Source organism: Vulpes lagopus, chromosome 7, assembly GCF_018345385.1.
Source record: "Vulpes lagopus strain Blue_001 chromosome 7, ASM1834538v1, whole genome shotgun sequence".
Taxonomy (NCBI): domain Eukaryota; kingdom Metazoa; phylum Chordata; class Mammalia; order Carnivora; family Canidae; genus Vulpes; species Vulpes lagopus.
In genome coordinates this window covers 15,949,335-15,965,116 of record NC_054830.1, presented here as the reverse complement: position 1 = coordinate 15,965,116, position 15,782 = coordinate 15,949,335, and the positions used below count along the sequence as shown (strand labels likewise).

Below are 15,782 nucleotides of genomic sequence, written 5' to 3'. Positions count from 1 at the left end.
CTATTTTGTAATTAGAGTTATTATGTCTATAGTAGACAAAGGGGGTCTTCTGTTTAGGATGAAGGGTTATGAGGAGTCTGTTGCCCAGAAGTGGGGGTGGTTGTAAGGACCTCTTGGAACAGGCAGGGGTGAGGGAAGTGGGGCTGGGAGATGCAGTGAGGTAGGAGCCATTCCTGATTAATTATCAAATTGTCACAGTTTTGGATTTCAACAAAGCATCTTTGCACAATTAATAAAATCATTAAAGAGAACCTAAATTCACATGTTTTAGGAAATTTAAAAGAAAAACAAGGTGAAACCCAGACCTGTGATAACCATTGCTTCAAACACTGAAAACACTTTGACATTCGCTGGGTCGTATGGCCTTCTGATCCTGCTTTTTGTTTGGTTCTTAGCTCACAGTGCGAAGAGCACAAGCCCTTTCCCCTTTCTGGCCTGTTTTACTCAACACACTTCAGGACGGCCCGTGGAAAAGGCTGTGCCATCTGTAATCCCGGGTTATAGGGCTCACATTGGCCAGCCTGTCATTTGCCCTGTGCCAAGCCCTCCCCTTTGAAATGCGTTTTGTCTCATGCCGGGCTGAGTCACATTGAATAGATAGACCGTTTATCAGCACATGTCCTACAGATCATATTATCCACTGACAAATATAGCCCGTTAGTGCACAGGCCAGGAGGCTCCAGTGTGTGGCGGCCGCGGCGTCAACAGGCTCTGCAGCCCGGATTCCACTAGGCAGGCAGCGGGCAGGGGCTGGGGCGGCAGCACGGTCACGCAGTCACGGGTAGGTGGCCGTCGTGGGGGTGGGGACGTGGCAGGGGCAAGTGAGCACCTGCTCTGGAGATCGGGGGGATTGTGAAAGGAATGGGAGCAAGGGGGCTTGTGGCACCTGCTGGGGAGGGTGAGGGGGGCAGTACCTCCTTGTTTACATCTGTCCCACCGTGCCTGGCAGGACAGGGGTAAACATTCCCAGTGGAACACAGATTATGCATTTATCTGCATTTTAGGGCAAGAACTGGAATTGAGTGGAGAAGGAGAAAATGTGGCAGGGGCACAGCAGCCCGAGAGGCTGCTGCTGTGGCAGGGGGTGTCCAAGGTTCCTGCTCCTGCTTAGTGGATTTTTCCCAGTAAACTGCCCTGGTGCCCAAGGCTGAGCTCAGAGCTTTCTGGTCCAAAGTGTTGTCTAGGGGAGATAAATCAACTTTGTTTGTGTCTTGGGTGCCCTGAAAGGGATGATTGATATCGGGGGGGGGGGGGGGGGGAGTCTTTCCTCCTGAGACTGTCTTATCCTCTTGGGGAGAGGCTGAGGGTGGGAAAGTGATCGGAAACCCAGGGGAGAATCATCTGGATTTGTAAGTAGCTTAGCTGTGCTGGTGACTACCAAATTCTCTCCAGTTACTCAGGGACTGCGGCGATCTCGCAGAGAACTTCTCCTAACCATTCCAGGTGCAGAAGAATCCTCGGGTGTTCATGAACCTCTTGTTCTTATCTTGCATTTCATTGGTGACCATGTCTGTCTTCATTTCTTTTCTTCTTTCTTTTTAATAACTGACATTTTTGGAGTTTTACCAGGTGCCAGGTACTGTCTTAAGCACTTGACACAAATGATCACACCTGATCCTGTCCCCAGTCCTATGAGCAGGGTACTGCTGTCACACCCGTGTTCGGATAAGTACACTGGGGTGCAGAGAGGTTAGGTGACCATCTCAGGGACGTGCAGCTCTAAGTGGAGGAGGCAGGACTCTAGCCTCCAGCAGGTTGGTTCTGACAGGGTCCTTCCTTTTAATCCTGTCCGGAGATTCCACCTCCCTGCCTGGATTTTCTGGTTTAACATATTTACTGTGAAAATAATGGATATTCGCAGGGAAACTCTGACCTTGTGACAGAAAATGTAATTTAATTCAGAATTGGGCTGAAATATCGTGACTCTACTGACCTCCCTTGAGTATTTAGCCTTCAGCAACCCTGCTGTTTCTATCAGAACACTCACTCTGGGTTCCAACTCTGGGGTCCAAGCAGTGGCCTTATGTGAGGATCGAATGGGATTTGTTTGTCACAAAAGCCCCTTGTTGGCTATGTTCTTGTCCCCTTCGAGCATTGGTGTCCCCAGGAATCCCTATGGTCATAGTCACCCCCTTAGTTCCAGCAAGGCCGACAATAGATGTCTTATTCAAGTGGCGGATATGTGGGGAAGAATGCTGTGGAGGTTCTGGAGCTGGTCTGCCCAGAGGAAAGAGTGGCCCTGGGGGCTCTGAAGAGCTGGTGGGGGCAACAGGCCTAGGCCAGTCTCCCCATGGATGTTCAGGTGACCACTCCCCCCAACCTCAGCTCTGTCCCTCACACTGTGCATACACTTGTGTCCCCTGCCTAGACAGCTCCCCCCTTGCCTCTGTCCCTCTGCCTCCCTGGCGGAGGGAGCGCCCAGATGGCTGGGCACCTGTATTGTGGGCTTTGTTGGGTCTCCTCCCTCAGATCCTCTGTACCTTAGACTTTCAGAGATGTGAGGCCTGTTCCCAACCTCTTGACCTCTCTCTGCCCAGTCTGCTGTTTGACCAGAAGGGAGAGGACTAGGTGAGTAGAATGTCCCCTCCCTCTTGGAACCCTGGCATACGTCTTCTGAGTGGGAACGAGTGTTCTGGTGCCAGGGGACATGTTTTTCTAGTCATGCCCTCTGGCTCAGACAGTGGATGGCTCTGTAAAGTGATTCTAATGTACCTGGGTTGTGGAGGGCGGGTGAACAATTATTCAAGCAAATTTGCACCGAGACTCCCTCTCCCCTTCCTCAGGATCCCTGTGGGATGGCCCCGAGCCCCACTCCCCACACATACTTGAGGGAGTTCCTCTTCTGACAGTACAATGTTTGTTCAGCTCCCATTATCAAATCTGCACGCAGCACTGAAATATATCTCTGTGAGCTTCTGTTCTCCTCTCCAGATGGAGAGCTCAGGGGCAGGGACATTCATCCTTCTACATTTGATGAGTGTCCATAATGTCAGTTATTTGGGGTTCCCAGGAATCAAAGAACAGAGATACACACCACATAAACTGGCTCAATATGCAGGGTTTCTGTGTTGAGGTCCAGAAGCAGGAGCCTGGCCACATCCCCTCCAGGGCTATCGTCTGTCACCGTCTGTCACTGGTGACTGCTCAGGGTCAGTGGCTGACTCTGAGTCCATGTCTGGGGCTTCTCGGGTGGCTGCTGCTGTCGGTAAACCATGGCCCTTCTCAGTGCAACCCACCGTCAAAGTTTAATTAAACCAAGGAGCAAATAGTTCAACTTGTATTGTGTGCTGTAAAGCAAACGAGCAACAGTTTGAGAGAGAAAATAACCGGAGGATCTACCCTAGATAAAGAGGCCACGAAGTCCATGCTGAAGAGAGAACACTGAAGCTGAGTTCAGGGGGCATGGGGTGTGAGGAAGCCAGGCAGATGGGGGAAGAGGGTCTAGGCAGTGTGTTCAGGACCTGAAGTAGGAAGAAATGTGGGATGAGTGACACACTGAGGAGGAAAGGGTTTGATGGTGGATCATGCCAGAATCTCACTGGGCCCTGTGAGAAGCTGGAATCTTCCCCTCATCCCAAAGGGAAGTCTCTGGAGCACTTCAGCCAGGCAGCAGCATGATCTCATTCTTGTCGGGAAATGATGCTCACTGTTGTGTAACAAATGGATTGGACGCAGGTGAGTGGGAAGTTGGGACATCAGCTGTGAGGCTTCTGCATGACGAGGCCGGCTGTGACACTAACTGGTAGTGAGGAATGCAAGCCTTCTAAGACCTGGGTGATACATTGGATGTGTGAATGAATGTGTGTGCTCGTGTATGTGTTTGTGACCATATGGCAGCTAGGGCTGAGGAAGCAGAAGGCATAAAAGAGTGACCTCCAGGTAATGATGGAGTCAAGATGAGGAATTAAGGCAGCCAGGAATGGTTAGATTCTAAGTGAGGGACTTTGGAAGGAATTGTGTTTCTTTGAGCTATGCATGGGACATCCAAGTGGATATATCAAGGAGGCAGCAGGATATAGATACCAGATTTCTCTATAAATTGAGACTGATTCTTTTAAGTGGCTCTTATTTTACTGTCCACTGTATTAATGATTTATTGTCGCATAACAAACCACTCCAACACTTACTTACAGCTTAACACAACAAACATATTATGTCACAGTGTCTGAGGTTTGAGAATGCCTTAGCTGAGTAGTCCAGGCTCAGGGCCTGTTGTGAAGTTGCATCTGAGATGTCTTCTGGGGCTGCTACCATCTGAAGGCTCAACTGGGGCTGGAGGATTTGCCTTTAGACAGCTTCCACTTACATGGCTACTGACAGGAGACCTCTGTTTCTCTCCATATGAAGCTTCTCTATAGGGCCACTTGAGCATCCTCATGACACAGTGGCTGACTTCCCCTGGAGTGCATGACCCAAGAAATAGATAGAGGAGTGCCTGGTGGGACTTCATCTCAGAAGTTGCACGCCATCACTTTTACCACATTTTATTCATTACAAGTGAGTCACTGAATCCAATCCATGCTCAAGGGGGGAGGAATTAAGCTCTAGCCTTTTACAGGAAAGAATGTCAAGGAACTTGTGGGTACAAGTTAAAGCCATCATATCCACAAAACAAAATCTATTTTATTGTTCACTAAAGCTGAGATGCACAAACAAGACTGGCACATGTTTTTGTATGGCACATGGGCACCACTGGAGGGGGCTTGCACTCTGAGCCATGGAGCCCAAGCTGGAGTACCCCCTCTCCCTTTATTCCCCTCCACTCTCAGTGCCTATCTACTTGGCCAGCTGTATCTTGCTGCTGCCCAAGGCCCATGCTAGTTGCTCTCTACATGTTGGAGACTCTGCTGTTGACAGTGGCCAGGCACCAAGCAGTGGAATCTCTGCTGAGGAGTTGGTGATTTAGCAAGTCCACATAGCCACTAGCCAGCTACCCACCTTGAGCTGACAGGAGGACAGAAGGAACCACCAGCATCTGGGTGTTACTGGGATAGAGAGTGAAACTGACTACAGCAGGTCCCCATTCCCAGTCCCTCTGTGTGCTGGCCTGCCAGGCCTTTCCCTCTTGAGCCAGTCGCTCTTGTCCTGAGAATGTCTCTAGCAAGTGGCAACTGAGCACGAAGCATGGGAGCATGCTCATGGCTTTGGCAGGCCCAGGGCAAGCCAGCAGGGAGGAGCAGGCCAAGAGCTTTCTCTTTTGTTATGTAAGTACCTACGTAATATCTTCCATTTTGTCAGTTGGCCTGTGAAGCCTACAATATTTACTATCTTGCTCTTTTACTGAAAATGTTTGCTGACCCCTGCAGTAAAGCAGAAGTTTTTTCCGGGAGAAATTTTCTTTTCCACTATGAATCCAACTTTTGAGAGTCTCTGATTGTGATGTGTTCACTCAGGACCCAGAACACCAAGCGCTGGAGAAAAATGAGCCGATGGCACTCTGCCCCAATGTCCTCTCTATTGCCATAAGTGATGTCATTGTCATCCTGTCCTCTCCTCTAGTCCCTTGTGTCTTCTTCTCTGGAAGATGCTCTGTGGCTGAGACCATGCAGCCCAAATGTAGGGATCTGTGTTCTTGTGATTCTGCTGTAACCATAAAGCCAGATCTCCAGCAGGGAATTGGAATCTGATGTCCCCTTGGATCCATGAACCTTTGCTGTAAAGTCCATTGAGGGCTCAGGCTGACGCTCTGCATTTTTTATGGTGCCTCAGGAGAGTCTACTTGGATGTTGTGTTTTCTCTCGGAGGTTATTGCTTCATTTGAATTGATGTTCTCTCACACTGCATCCTGTAGAGGTGAATTTTTTTCTCTTTGCTGCTTTGGTATAGTATATCATGGTGCTATTTCTATAGTTCTGGAGAAACCTAATGCTTAGGAAATTACATTTTAGTATTTGCCTGAAAGGTTGTGTTGGCTGGAGCTCATGCTACAAAGAAGAGATTAGCTTTGTAAATTTGTCAGGGGACCATCTCTCTTCCCCCAACCTGCTGAGTGACTGGCACTTGCATGTGTCTCTGACATTTCCTTTCTCCCTGCTTCCCTCCTCTCTGCATCCCAGACGTCTCCCTCCTCTCTGCTTCTGGATGGAGAGTCTCCTGCTGCTCTAGAATGACTCATTGGCTCCTATTATAAAACCACTTCTCTGATCTGACACCCACCCATAGAGCTACTGTCTCCAGGGTTGATGCTGAACCTGCCCAGTTGTCTCTGGAGGCCTAGATTCAGCACTGTCCTGTACAGGACACCAGGGGCTGAGCTGGACCTGGCATTCACGGACTGGTTATTTATTTATTTATTAATTATTTTTTTTAAAAAGGATTTTATTTATTTATTCATGCTAGAGAAGGGGGGAGAGAGAGAGAGAGAGAGAGAGGCAGAGACACAGGCAGAGGGAGAAGTAGGTCCATGCAGGGAGCCTGATGTGGGACTCGATCTGGGGACTCCAGGACCATGCCCTGGGCCAAAGGCAAGCACTAAATTACTGAGCCATCCAGGGATCCCAGGATTGGTTATTTCTTAGCTTCCCAGGATTTCTGGACAGTGTATGCAGATCTCTAGCAAACGTGGTCATCTCTCACTGTTCTTAAAGCCTCTACGTTTTGTTATATACATTTGCAAACCGAACATCTCATGGGCAAGATCTTGATTTAAATTCCAGCCCATTCAAAACCCCTTCTCTCTTTTTTAAAATGCTTTTAATTGAAGAAAAGAACTTCCTTCTCTGCTTTGCAAGATGCAGGGGAAACGGGGAACATGGTTAGATGGCAGATAGGATATGCTCTTTCCCACCAAAACACTGACACTAATATTGATTTGCAGGTATTTAAAAATAAAACCCAAAACATCCAGAAGAGACCATTCCTCTAAGATGCAAACTTGAATTATATTTCCAAATGAATGCACAGAAACTAATGAGCAATGGTCTGTGTGTGTTTGCTTAATGCACAGTTAATGGACGGATCTGACTACTCCACAAGCATTTGTTGCTCAGTCACTCAACAAAGGCTGAGCCATGCTGGTTGATCTAGAGCACACACACCATGAACATAGAGCAATCCTTCCAGTTTTAAGTACCCTTGGCTGGCTGGGCTGTCCACGCTGCTGGGAAAGCTCACTTTACTTTGGCTTTTTGCTTTGCTTCTATGTGTAGACTTGGATTATGTGGAGAGATCGCCTCAAAGCGTTTAAGTTTGCCTGATTCTCTCTTTCTCATTTTTCTCCATTACAGGCTGGGGACTGTACTCTCTTGTTTTCAGGCTGTGCTTGGCATGCTTTGATGCAATTTTATTTTATTTTATCTTATTTAATTTAATTTATTTTTTGTCAAAAGCCAAAACCTTAAGACCTTTGCAGCTTAGGTGCTCCTGAACTCAAAATGACAGAGTAAGGAAAGTGGTAAAAGACAAATTAAATGCAGTGGTTTCTGGTTCTGAGTGAGACAGCGTTAGGCATCCTCCACCATGTCTCTCCTATTAAATGCAGTTCTCAAACCCAAAAGGAATACACAGAGCAGGAATATCAAGACTCAGAAAAGTAACTGGTTGCAAGAGAGGAGGGGAAAAATATCAGAATTCCGAGTACAGAGAGCCTGTGGTATGTTTCCCATTTTCCCCTCCAGTGTTATGCAGCCTGGACTCAAGGCAGCCTGGAAGTCAGAATTGGGCACAAGGGTACCTAATGTTGCTGCAGGAGTGGAAAAGGGGACCCCCCCCCCCTAATGCTCAGAGAATGGATTCAAATCCTTGTTTTTCTTTTCTTCATTCTGTCACGCCTCAGCCCACAAAGGATTCTGTGATAGTAGGAAGGGGCCGGGGCCTGGAGTGAGGTTGATAGTGGAGGGCCTCAGCCCCCAATATTTTGAGAAAGAAGTCTTTCCTTTTGGATCACAGGAATTGCAGGCCCCAGAAGGTGGAGAAAACTCTCATTGCTTTTTCCCTCTCCAGGAGCACCTGCTACTTGGCGCCCCAAAGCAGGTGCACAGCAAAGCAGATGGACTGAAACCATAGGTCTCTGGCCAGAGGACTGTAAAAGGGAGCCCCAGGAATCTAGAAGAATCGAGGCAAACAAGAAGAGGAAAGAGCTCAGAGAACAACCATAAGGTTGTTTAGAGCTCCTGGGCTCCTTCCTGAGCTGCAGCTGTGCAGCCCACCCTAATCAGCATGCCTTCTGCTGTTAGAACTGAAGGCCAGGGTGGACCATGGCCTCCATCCAAGATGGCCACTGGGGGGCGCACTTGGGCAGCTGAACTGCAAGGAACCCTCAGAGGAGGAAGGAAATTCCAGCCCCAGAAGGTGGGAGGGAGGGAATGTGAGTCTGAACTGATCCACATTCATCACCTACTGTGTCAGTCATCAGTGTATTGCCTCTCAGCTTGGTTCTGGAAGTAGACTTCGGGCGGGCGTATGTACTGTGTGACACACAGCATCGTTCCTTTAAGTATTTGTCCTTTAAAGTGAACACCATGTTAGACTTTCTCAGGGGAAGGCCCTGGAGGGATGCTGTGGTAGGAGGAGGTTTCCTGCCTTTTCCAGTGTGGGCAGGAGGGGGCCAGCTGGGGGCACATCTCCTGGAGCCTGCCCCAGCCCCAGGCCCAGAACGTGGTCCCTTGCACCCTGACTGCCCTGGCTAGCAAGAACCTTTCTGCAGTTCTCTCCATCTAGAAAACAGACATCTTGGAGCCCCTGTGCTCTGGATCCCCCACTGCATGTCCACACCACTGGGGGCTGGTTAGGTTGTCTTCCACCCCAGCCAGACCAGCTTGCCCAAACCAGAGGACTTCCCTGCTATCTGCTGGGCAGAAGCACAACTTCTAAAACAAGGTCTGAAGTCCTTCCAAGTTTTTCCTTTCTGGGGTACTCTCCTTCTGCTGTGGGCATGAATGGAAAGATGGAAAATATCAGCAAAGAAATGGAAGATATAAAGAAGCAAATGGAAATTTTAGAAGTAAAATAGACGATCATTGAAATAAAACACTCCCTGGATAGACACATACACATAATAGAATTAATATAGGGGAGATATGGGACTTTTTAAAAATATATTTAAAAAAATTTATTCATGAGACACACACAGAGAGAGGCAGAGACACAGGCAGAGGGAGAAGCAGGCTCCCTGCAAGGAGCCCAATGCAGGACTTGATCCCAAGACCCTGGGATCATGACCTAAGCCAAAGGCAGATGCTCAACCACTGAGTCATCCAGGTGGGACATTTGAAGATGGTTTGCTGGATATTATCAATCTGAAAACAGAGAGGAAAAGAGACTTCTAAAAAAACCAAACAGCCTCAAGAATCTATGAAACGTTATTGAAAGGGCTAATATTTGTCTTGTCCGATTCCCAGAAGGAGGGGAGGAAGAGGGCAGTGCAGAAGAAATAGCTAGAGAAAGAATGGCTGAAAATCCCCAAATTTGACAAAAGATAAAACCTTCTGACCAGAGGAGCCAGGCAAATCCCACAGGGGATAAATCCCAAGAAATCCATGCCCAGATTCATCATGATTAAACTGAAGAAAACCAAAGACGAGGAAAAAGTCTCGAAAAGTCGTGAGTGAACCATGATGTGTCACCTCGACAAGACTTATGGTTGCAACAACTGCACACTTCTTATGGGAAACAGGCATGGTGTTGAGTGAAAAGTGCTGAGTGAAAAGAATTATCTCGGGATTCTCTATCCTGCGAAAGTACTCTTCGGGAGTGAAGGTGAAAAGAAGATATTCAGATGAAGGAGAACAGAACATCTGGCAGTAGATGTCCTCTGTCCCAGGGGACAGTTAAGGGAAGTTGTTTAGGCAGAAGAGAGGTGCTACCAGAGGTAGCCACCAGGAATGAGGGAGGAGCCACAGATGTGGTACATATCAGGGCAGACGTGATGGGCTAGTGCCCTCCTCGTGAGTTCTTTAAAATAAATTTCATGATTGGAAGCCAAAGATAGAACAGTGACAGATTCAGTGCATGGGAGAGTACGGCAGCACCAAGATGAGAGCCCAGTGGGAGACCTCGGTGGTAATAAGATTTCCATGCCTCTCTTCAAGTGGTAAAATAGTGTCTCTGATGGACTGTGAGAAGTGAAGCTGGGAGCTTATCCTCCCTAGGGCCACCATGAAGAAGAAAAGATTACACAGAGAAACATAGTCCAAAACACAATAGAGAAAATAAATGGGATACTAAAAGAAATGTTCGGATAAACACAAAGGAAGGCTGGAAAGTGTAAAGAGGGGGAAAAAAAAAGCAAGGGTCAAGCAGAAAATGGGTAATAAATGAATTCAGACCTAAAGGCAAAGAATCAATAATTATACTAAATGTAAGTTACTCAAACACAACAATTAAAAGACACTGTTGGAATGTGGGGAATAGATAATCCAACAAGATTCTGTCTTCAGGGGGGCCTGGCTCGATCAGTCAGTGGAGCATGTGACTATTGATCTCAGGGTTGTAAGTTCAAGCCCTGTACTGGGTGTGGAGTCTACTAAAAAATGGGGGGGTCTGTCTACAAAATCTCACATCAAATATAGCCATATACTTAGAATAAAGGTAAAAGGGTGGAATCGAGAAAATTTTTCAAATACTGTATCTGATGAAAGACCTGTGTTTAGAATATATAAAGACTGTTACAAGTCAACAATAAAAAGACAAATGGCCCAGTTTAAAATTTGGCAAAGGATCTGAATAGACATTTCTACCAAGAAGGCATTAAATTGGTCAATAAGCACATAAAAATATGTTCAATCGACATCATTAGTTGTCAGGGAAATGCAAATGAAAACCACTAGAGACCACTGCTCAACTAGCCGGATGGCCATGATGGAAGAACGAGTGTGGAGAGGATGTAGACACAACGGAGACCCTCATGCATGGCTGCTGGGGCAGTAAAATGATGCGGCTGCTTTGGGGGAACAGTCCAGCAGTTCCTGAAAAGGTTAGACACAGAGTTATCATAGGATCCTCCAGTGTATTTACTCTAGAGAATGAAAACACAGGTCCACAGAAAAGGTGCACCACTTTCACCTTTGTTAGAAATCTCCTTTAGGTAAAAGAATTTTAAGAGAGACAAAAGACAGTCTCACATGTCAGAAGTTAAAGGAAAGACAGAAGTAAATTGGGACCAGCATTTTCAGCTCTTTAGATGAAAATTGTGGCTCTCCAGCATTCCCCTGCACAAACATAAGCTGGCTCTTCCGCTCAGACTGGCAAGCCATTCATGGAGAGTGCACAGCTGAATCAGAAGATTAAATATTTGGTTTTGTATCCCCACTGGCTGCCATTTAGAAACGTCTGGAACCAGAGAAGAGAATATTCAACAACCCTACTATTTGCCAACTGACATGCTGTGTGTGTATGTGTGTGCGTGCGTGTGCACATGAATCAGGAAATGGATGGAGCCAGATTTCAATGCTGTTAAGTAGGGGAAATTTAAAATGATAACTAGGAAGTTATTTTTAGATAAGGGAGATCAGTGTAGGTTAGTGGAATGGACATTAAAATGTACTTTTAAGTCCTGATAATTTTTTTTTTTTGCAGTGAGCAAATGAATCACTTAGAGCAAATAGTAAAAACAAAATGGGAACATAAAAACGAGAGAGAGAGAGAGAGAGAGAGAGAGAGAGCTCATTGAGCAGTCTGAGAGTGGAATAATCAGGATGCAAACCTTTTACTCAGTTTTCATATATTCTTTCCACAAATATTTATGGAGGACCCTCTGTGTGCCAGGCACTGTGCTGAGTCTCACTCCCGTGAAGGGCCAAGATGTACCTGACTTTGACTTTCCTTGCACTTGGAAGTCCCCATAAGCAGAGATCAGCAGCTTGTGAGGTTTCATGTTGGAGGGGAACCTCACAGGACCCATCCCCATGCTGTGTTATATGGTCAGTCCCCAGTGGGAAATGCTCACGGCGAGGTGCAAGGATTGGTTTTGTCACGTAATGGTGGCTGGTGTGTAGCCTGAGGTCACCAGGAGAATGTGTATGTGTGTGTGTGTGTGTGTGTGTGTGTGTATGTTCTGGTTGACTCACAATCTTACCCTTGAGTATGTTACAGCCTATTGGGAAGATTAGATGCCAGAGAATTCAATAGAATGTGGAACCATGAGGCTTGGGGAGGGCCCAGGGGGCTTTGGGAACCCACAATTTGGCAGAGAGGCAGCGACACAAGTGTGACTTTCTAGAGGAGAGCCACAGGGTGGGTGTTGGACTTGACTTACCCAGAGTACTATCAGGCTTTAAGAATGTTAGCAAACTGGCATCCTGGAAGTAACAGGGCATTGTATCATTACTTAAGACAATAGGTTCATTCATGTTTTCTTTCTTTTTTTTTTTTTAAGATTTTATTTATTTATTCATGAGAGACACAGAGTGAGGCAGAGACATGGACAGAGGGAGAAGGAGGCTCTCTGAAGGGAGCCTGATGTGGGACTTGATCCCAGGACCCCAGGATCACAACGTGAACCCAAGGCAGATGCTCAACCACTGAGTCACCCAGGTGCCCCCATTCATGTGTCATCTTAAAGTTTATGCTAATACCGGGGTGCCTGGGTGGCTCAGTTGGTAGGATGTCTGACTCTTGGTTTTAGCTCAGGTCATGATCCCAGGTCGTGATCTCAGAGTTGTGGGATCTAGTCCCGTGTGGGGCTCCACGATCAGTGGGGAGCTTGTCCCTCTCCCTCCCCTTCTGCTCTCCACCCCACCGCTGCTGGCTCACTCTTCTTCTCTAAAATAAATAAATAAAACCTTATAAATAATAAAGTTCATGCTGAAAATGATTTTCTTCTGTTTGTGTGTAAAGCTGACATATGTACGTTTCTTGAATAGGTAATTTCATGCTCCCAAAATGGGACACAAAGTGGTCGTGTTTGACATTTCTGTCGTCAGAGCCTTGTGGGAAACGCGTGTCAAGAAGCACAAAGCTTGGCAGAAGAAGGAGAAAGAAAGGCTCGAGAAAAGCGCATTGGAAAAGTATGTGTTTTCTGTACTTCCTGTGGCTTCTTTAGCGAATCAGGACCAGGCAGGCTGCAGTCATGTTGTGAGGGGGATGCCTTTCTTCTGGGATTTCTTGGTGACACTTGCTCACTGGACTGCAGAGCCATCACACTGTTGCCCAGAGCAAATGTTTGATTCCTATAACAATAACCCCCCAATGTATGTGGGTCGTATGGGCCCACATACATTCCAGGCATGGTACTAGGCACAGGAGAGACAGCGATGGCACAGTAAACCCTCTACAGTACACTTTGTGGGGGGCTGCTCAGCTGGCCTCCCTAGGCTGTCTGATGGTCTCCACACCTGGGCAGGTCATGTGACGACTGCCCCGGGGCAGCTGAAGGCCACTTTGTGTCATGCATTTCCACCCTCACCTATTGGGCTGAATGCTGGCTAAGACTCACTGTACTGATACCATTTTGACTTGGATTGAGATGATGTATGTTGACTACTCTTGTGTAAACTCATGAGATATGAGTAAAAGAGAGCTACCTGTATATGACATGAAGTTGAGTGCTTGGGAAAAACTACCTTTAGGATAACCATGAGCCACCCAATTGGCTCAGCACCGCATAAGTCCGAAAAAGTATGACAAGCTGGAGAGGTTGCGCTTTCCGGCGGCTTTGTGTGTCTGTACTTTTTATTCTCTATGAAGGAACCAAAGCTGGAGCTCTTGGGTGATGTGCAAAGAACGTAGTTTATAAAAGAAAGGCAGAATGGGATTGTGATTGGCAGACCCATTCTTGGAGGAGGTCCGTGACCCTATCCCAAGTTGGCAAATGTTGATATTTTTCTATGCTTTAAGTTAAAAACAAAATGTGTAAGGTATGAGTGTCTCTCTATTCTTGGTTCTCTATTTTAATGAACTATTTGGATCCAACCAATACCTATTCTGATCATGCTTGATAATTAGGCTGTTACTGTAAAAGCATCACAGCTGTTCCAGGTGGTTATCATTATTCCCAAATTGAACACAAGGAAGTTGGGATCTAAGTGACTTGCCCGAGTTGACACAGCTGGTAAGTGGAGAATTTGGCCAAGCTCTTTCCCCCTGCACAATGCTGTAATCACAGATGGTTGGGACGTTCTTTTCACTTGCACTAATCTGAGGTCATCCAACATGATGTGAATCTTGAATTTAAGAATTGGAACCTTGGACTGGGCAACATCTGCCGTGATGGGTCTGAATGATCTATGGTAGCACAAATTACACAAGGTCCCTGGGCTCTGTGAGCTCAAAGTGGCTCTCAGCTCTGCTCCAACTTTCTCCCCACTCCTAGCATCTGGGGTTACTCTAGGGTGAGGCAACTTGCTGAATGGGGACCCGAGCCCTGAGGGTTTTTAGGAAAGTGTCTGTAGCTGATGTGACCCCCAGAGGGTTCCTGGAGGAGGTGGCATCTGCAGAGACCCGGAGTCCACAAACTGTTCTCTCAGATGCTGTGGAGTGGTTTTTGTGGCTTGGGCTGTTTATCTTTCATCGTGGTGCTAAATGGCTTCGTGGACAGCTTCACACGTCTCCTGTATACCGGGTCAGACCTGAATTGGGCTTCATGCCATTGGGCTTGCACCCTGTCATATCTTGCCCTAAGACAGACAACTTCTTAGGGATTTGTTAGGCTTTTCTAGCTCAAGATAAGAAAAACAGCCATCAAATTGGCAGGGCAGGTGAGGAGAAAGTGGGGATGGTGGAGGCAAGAACGTGGGTATTCAAGGAGCAAGCTGATTAGCTTCCCAGGACCTGCAAAAAATGAATGTAGTAAATTTACCTTTTTTGCAGGTGTTTCTGAGTTTCCATACTATGATTTACCCTGTGATTACTAATACTATTTGAAGTTTAACCTTAAGTTTCTCAAGATCTGTTTCCTGTGGGGAAATTGGTATATTGAAAAACTAATGAATGCCTTATCAGAAAAAGCAATTATCTAGTTAATTCAATTTTACAAAAATAGGCAAAACCCTCTATCTTGCTCTGTGACCTCACTTCATGGTACTTCATTTTGTAAGACTGCAGTTGTTCCATGAAGCATGCATCAAAACTGAAAAGTTGTAAGCAGATGGGCACATGGGTGGCTCAGTCAGTTGAGTTAGCCTTTGGCTCAGGTCATGATCCCCGGGTCCTGGGATCCAGCCCACATCAGAGTCCCTGCTCAGTAGGGGGAGTCTGCTTCTCCCTCTGCCTTTGCACGTCCCCCCTTTGTCCTGCTCACGTTCGATCTCTCTCTCTCAAATAAATATATAAAATCTTAAAAAAAAAGTTGTAAGCAGAGGTACAATACAGAATAGCACTCTGTCTGAATGAAACTCAGTCACTGAGAGGGAGCAATAGAACGGCCGCTGTAATGCTCTGGGTGAGGAATTTCTCATCCAGTGAGGCTCTTTGCCATGCAGGCCAGGACTGTGGGTTCCTTTCTTAAGGAAAGAGTATTTTATTTGCGCATTTACTGATTTAATTAGAGGAATGCTAATGGCATCGTTTTACATGTGTGTCTTGTATTTAAAGTTCTACTAAAATTGATTCAAGGGGAAGATTATTCAGTTATATGGGTGATAAAGTATAAAGACAAAGACAGTTTATCTGACTTGATATTTTTTTCCCTTTCTTTTTTGAAGTACAGCTGACATACTATGTTATATTAGTTCCAGGTGTACAACATAGGGATTTGACAACTCTATACATTATGCTAGACAGTTTACTTATTTTAATTACGCTCAGGACGAGAATGGAATTTAAAAAAGAGTGTATAGTCTCATCTTGGCTTTCACCAAAAAACCATTTATATTCTCATGAGGTTTTGGAGGGAATGGGACATAAAA

The 15,782-nt window shown here is 46.4% G+C and overlaps 1 protein-coding gene across 1 annotated transcript in view; it reads left to right on the top strand.

Moving 5' to 3' along the window:
• Positions 1–645: 645 nt before the first annotated feature.
• The window catches only part of LRRC2 (leucine rich repeat containing 2), a 37,444-nt gene continuing 22,307 nt past the window's right edge, over positions 646–15,782 (top strand). The window contains exons 1-2 of the mRNA XM_041763029.1: positions 646–781; positions 12,801–12,944. Of these exons, the coding sequence (XP_041618963.1) occupies positions 12,820–12,944 (125 nt within the window). The 5' untranslated portion in view covers positions 646–781; positions 12,801–12,819. The remainder of the gene's footprint in view (positions 782–12,800; positions 12,945–15,782) is intronic.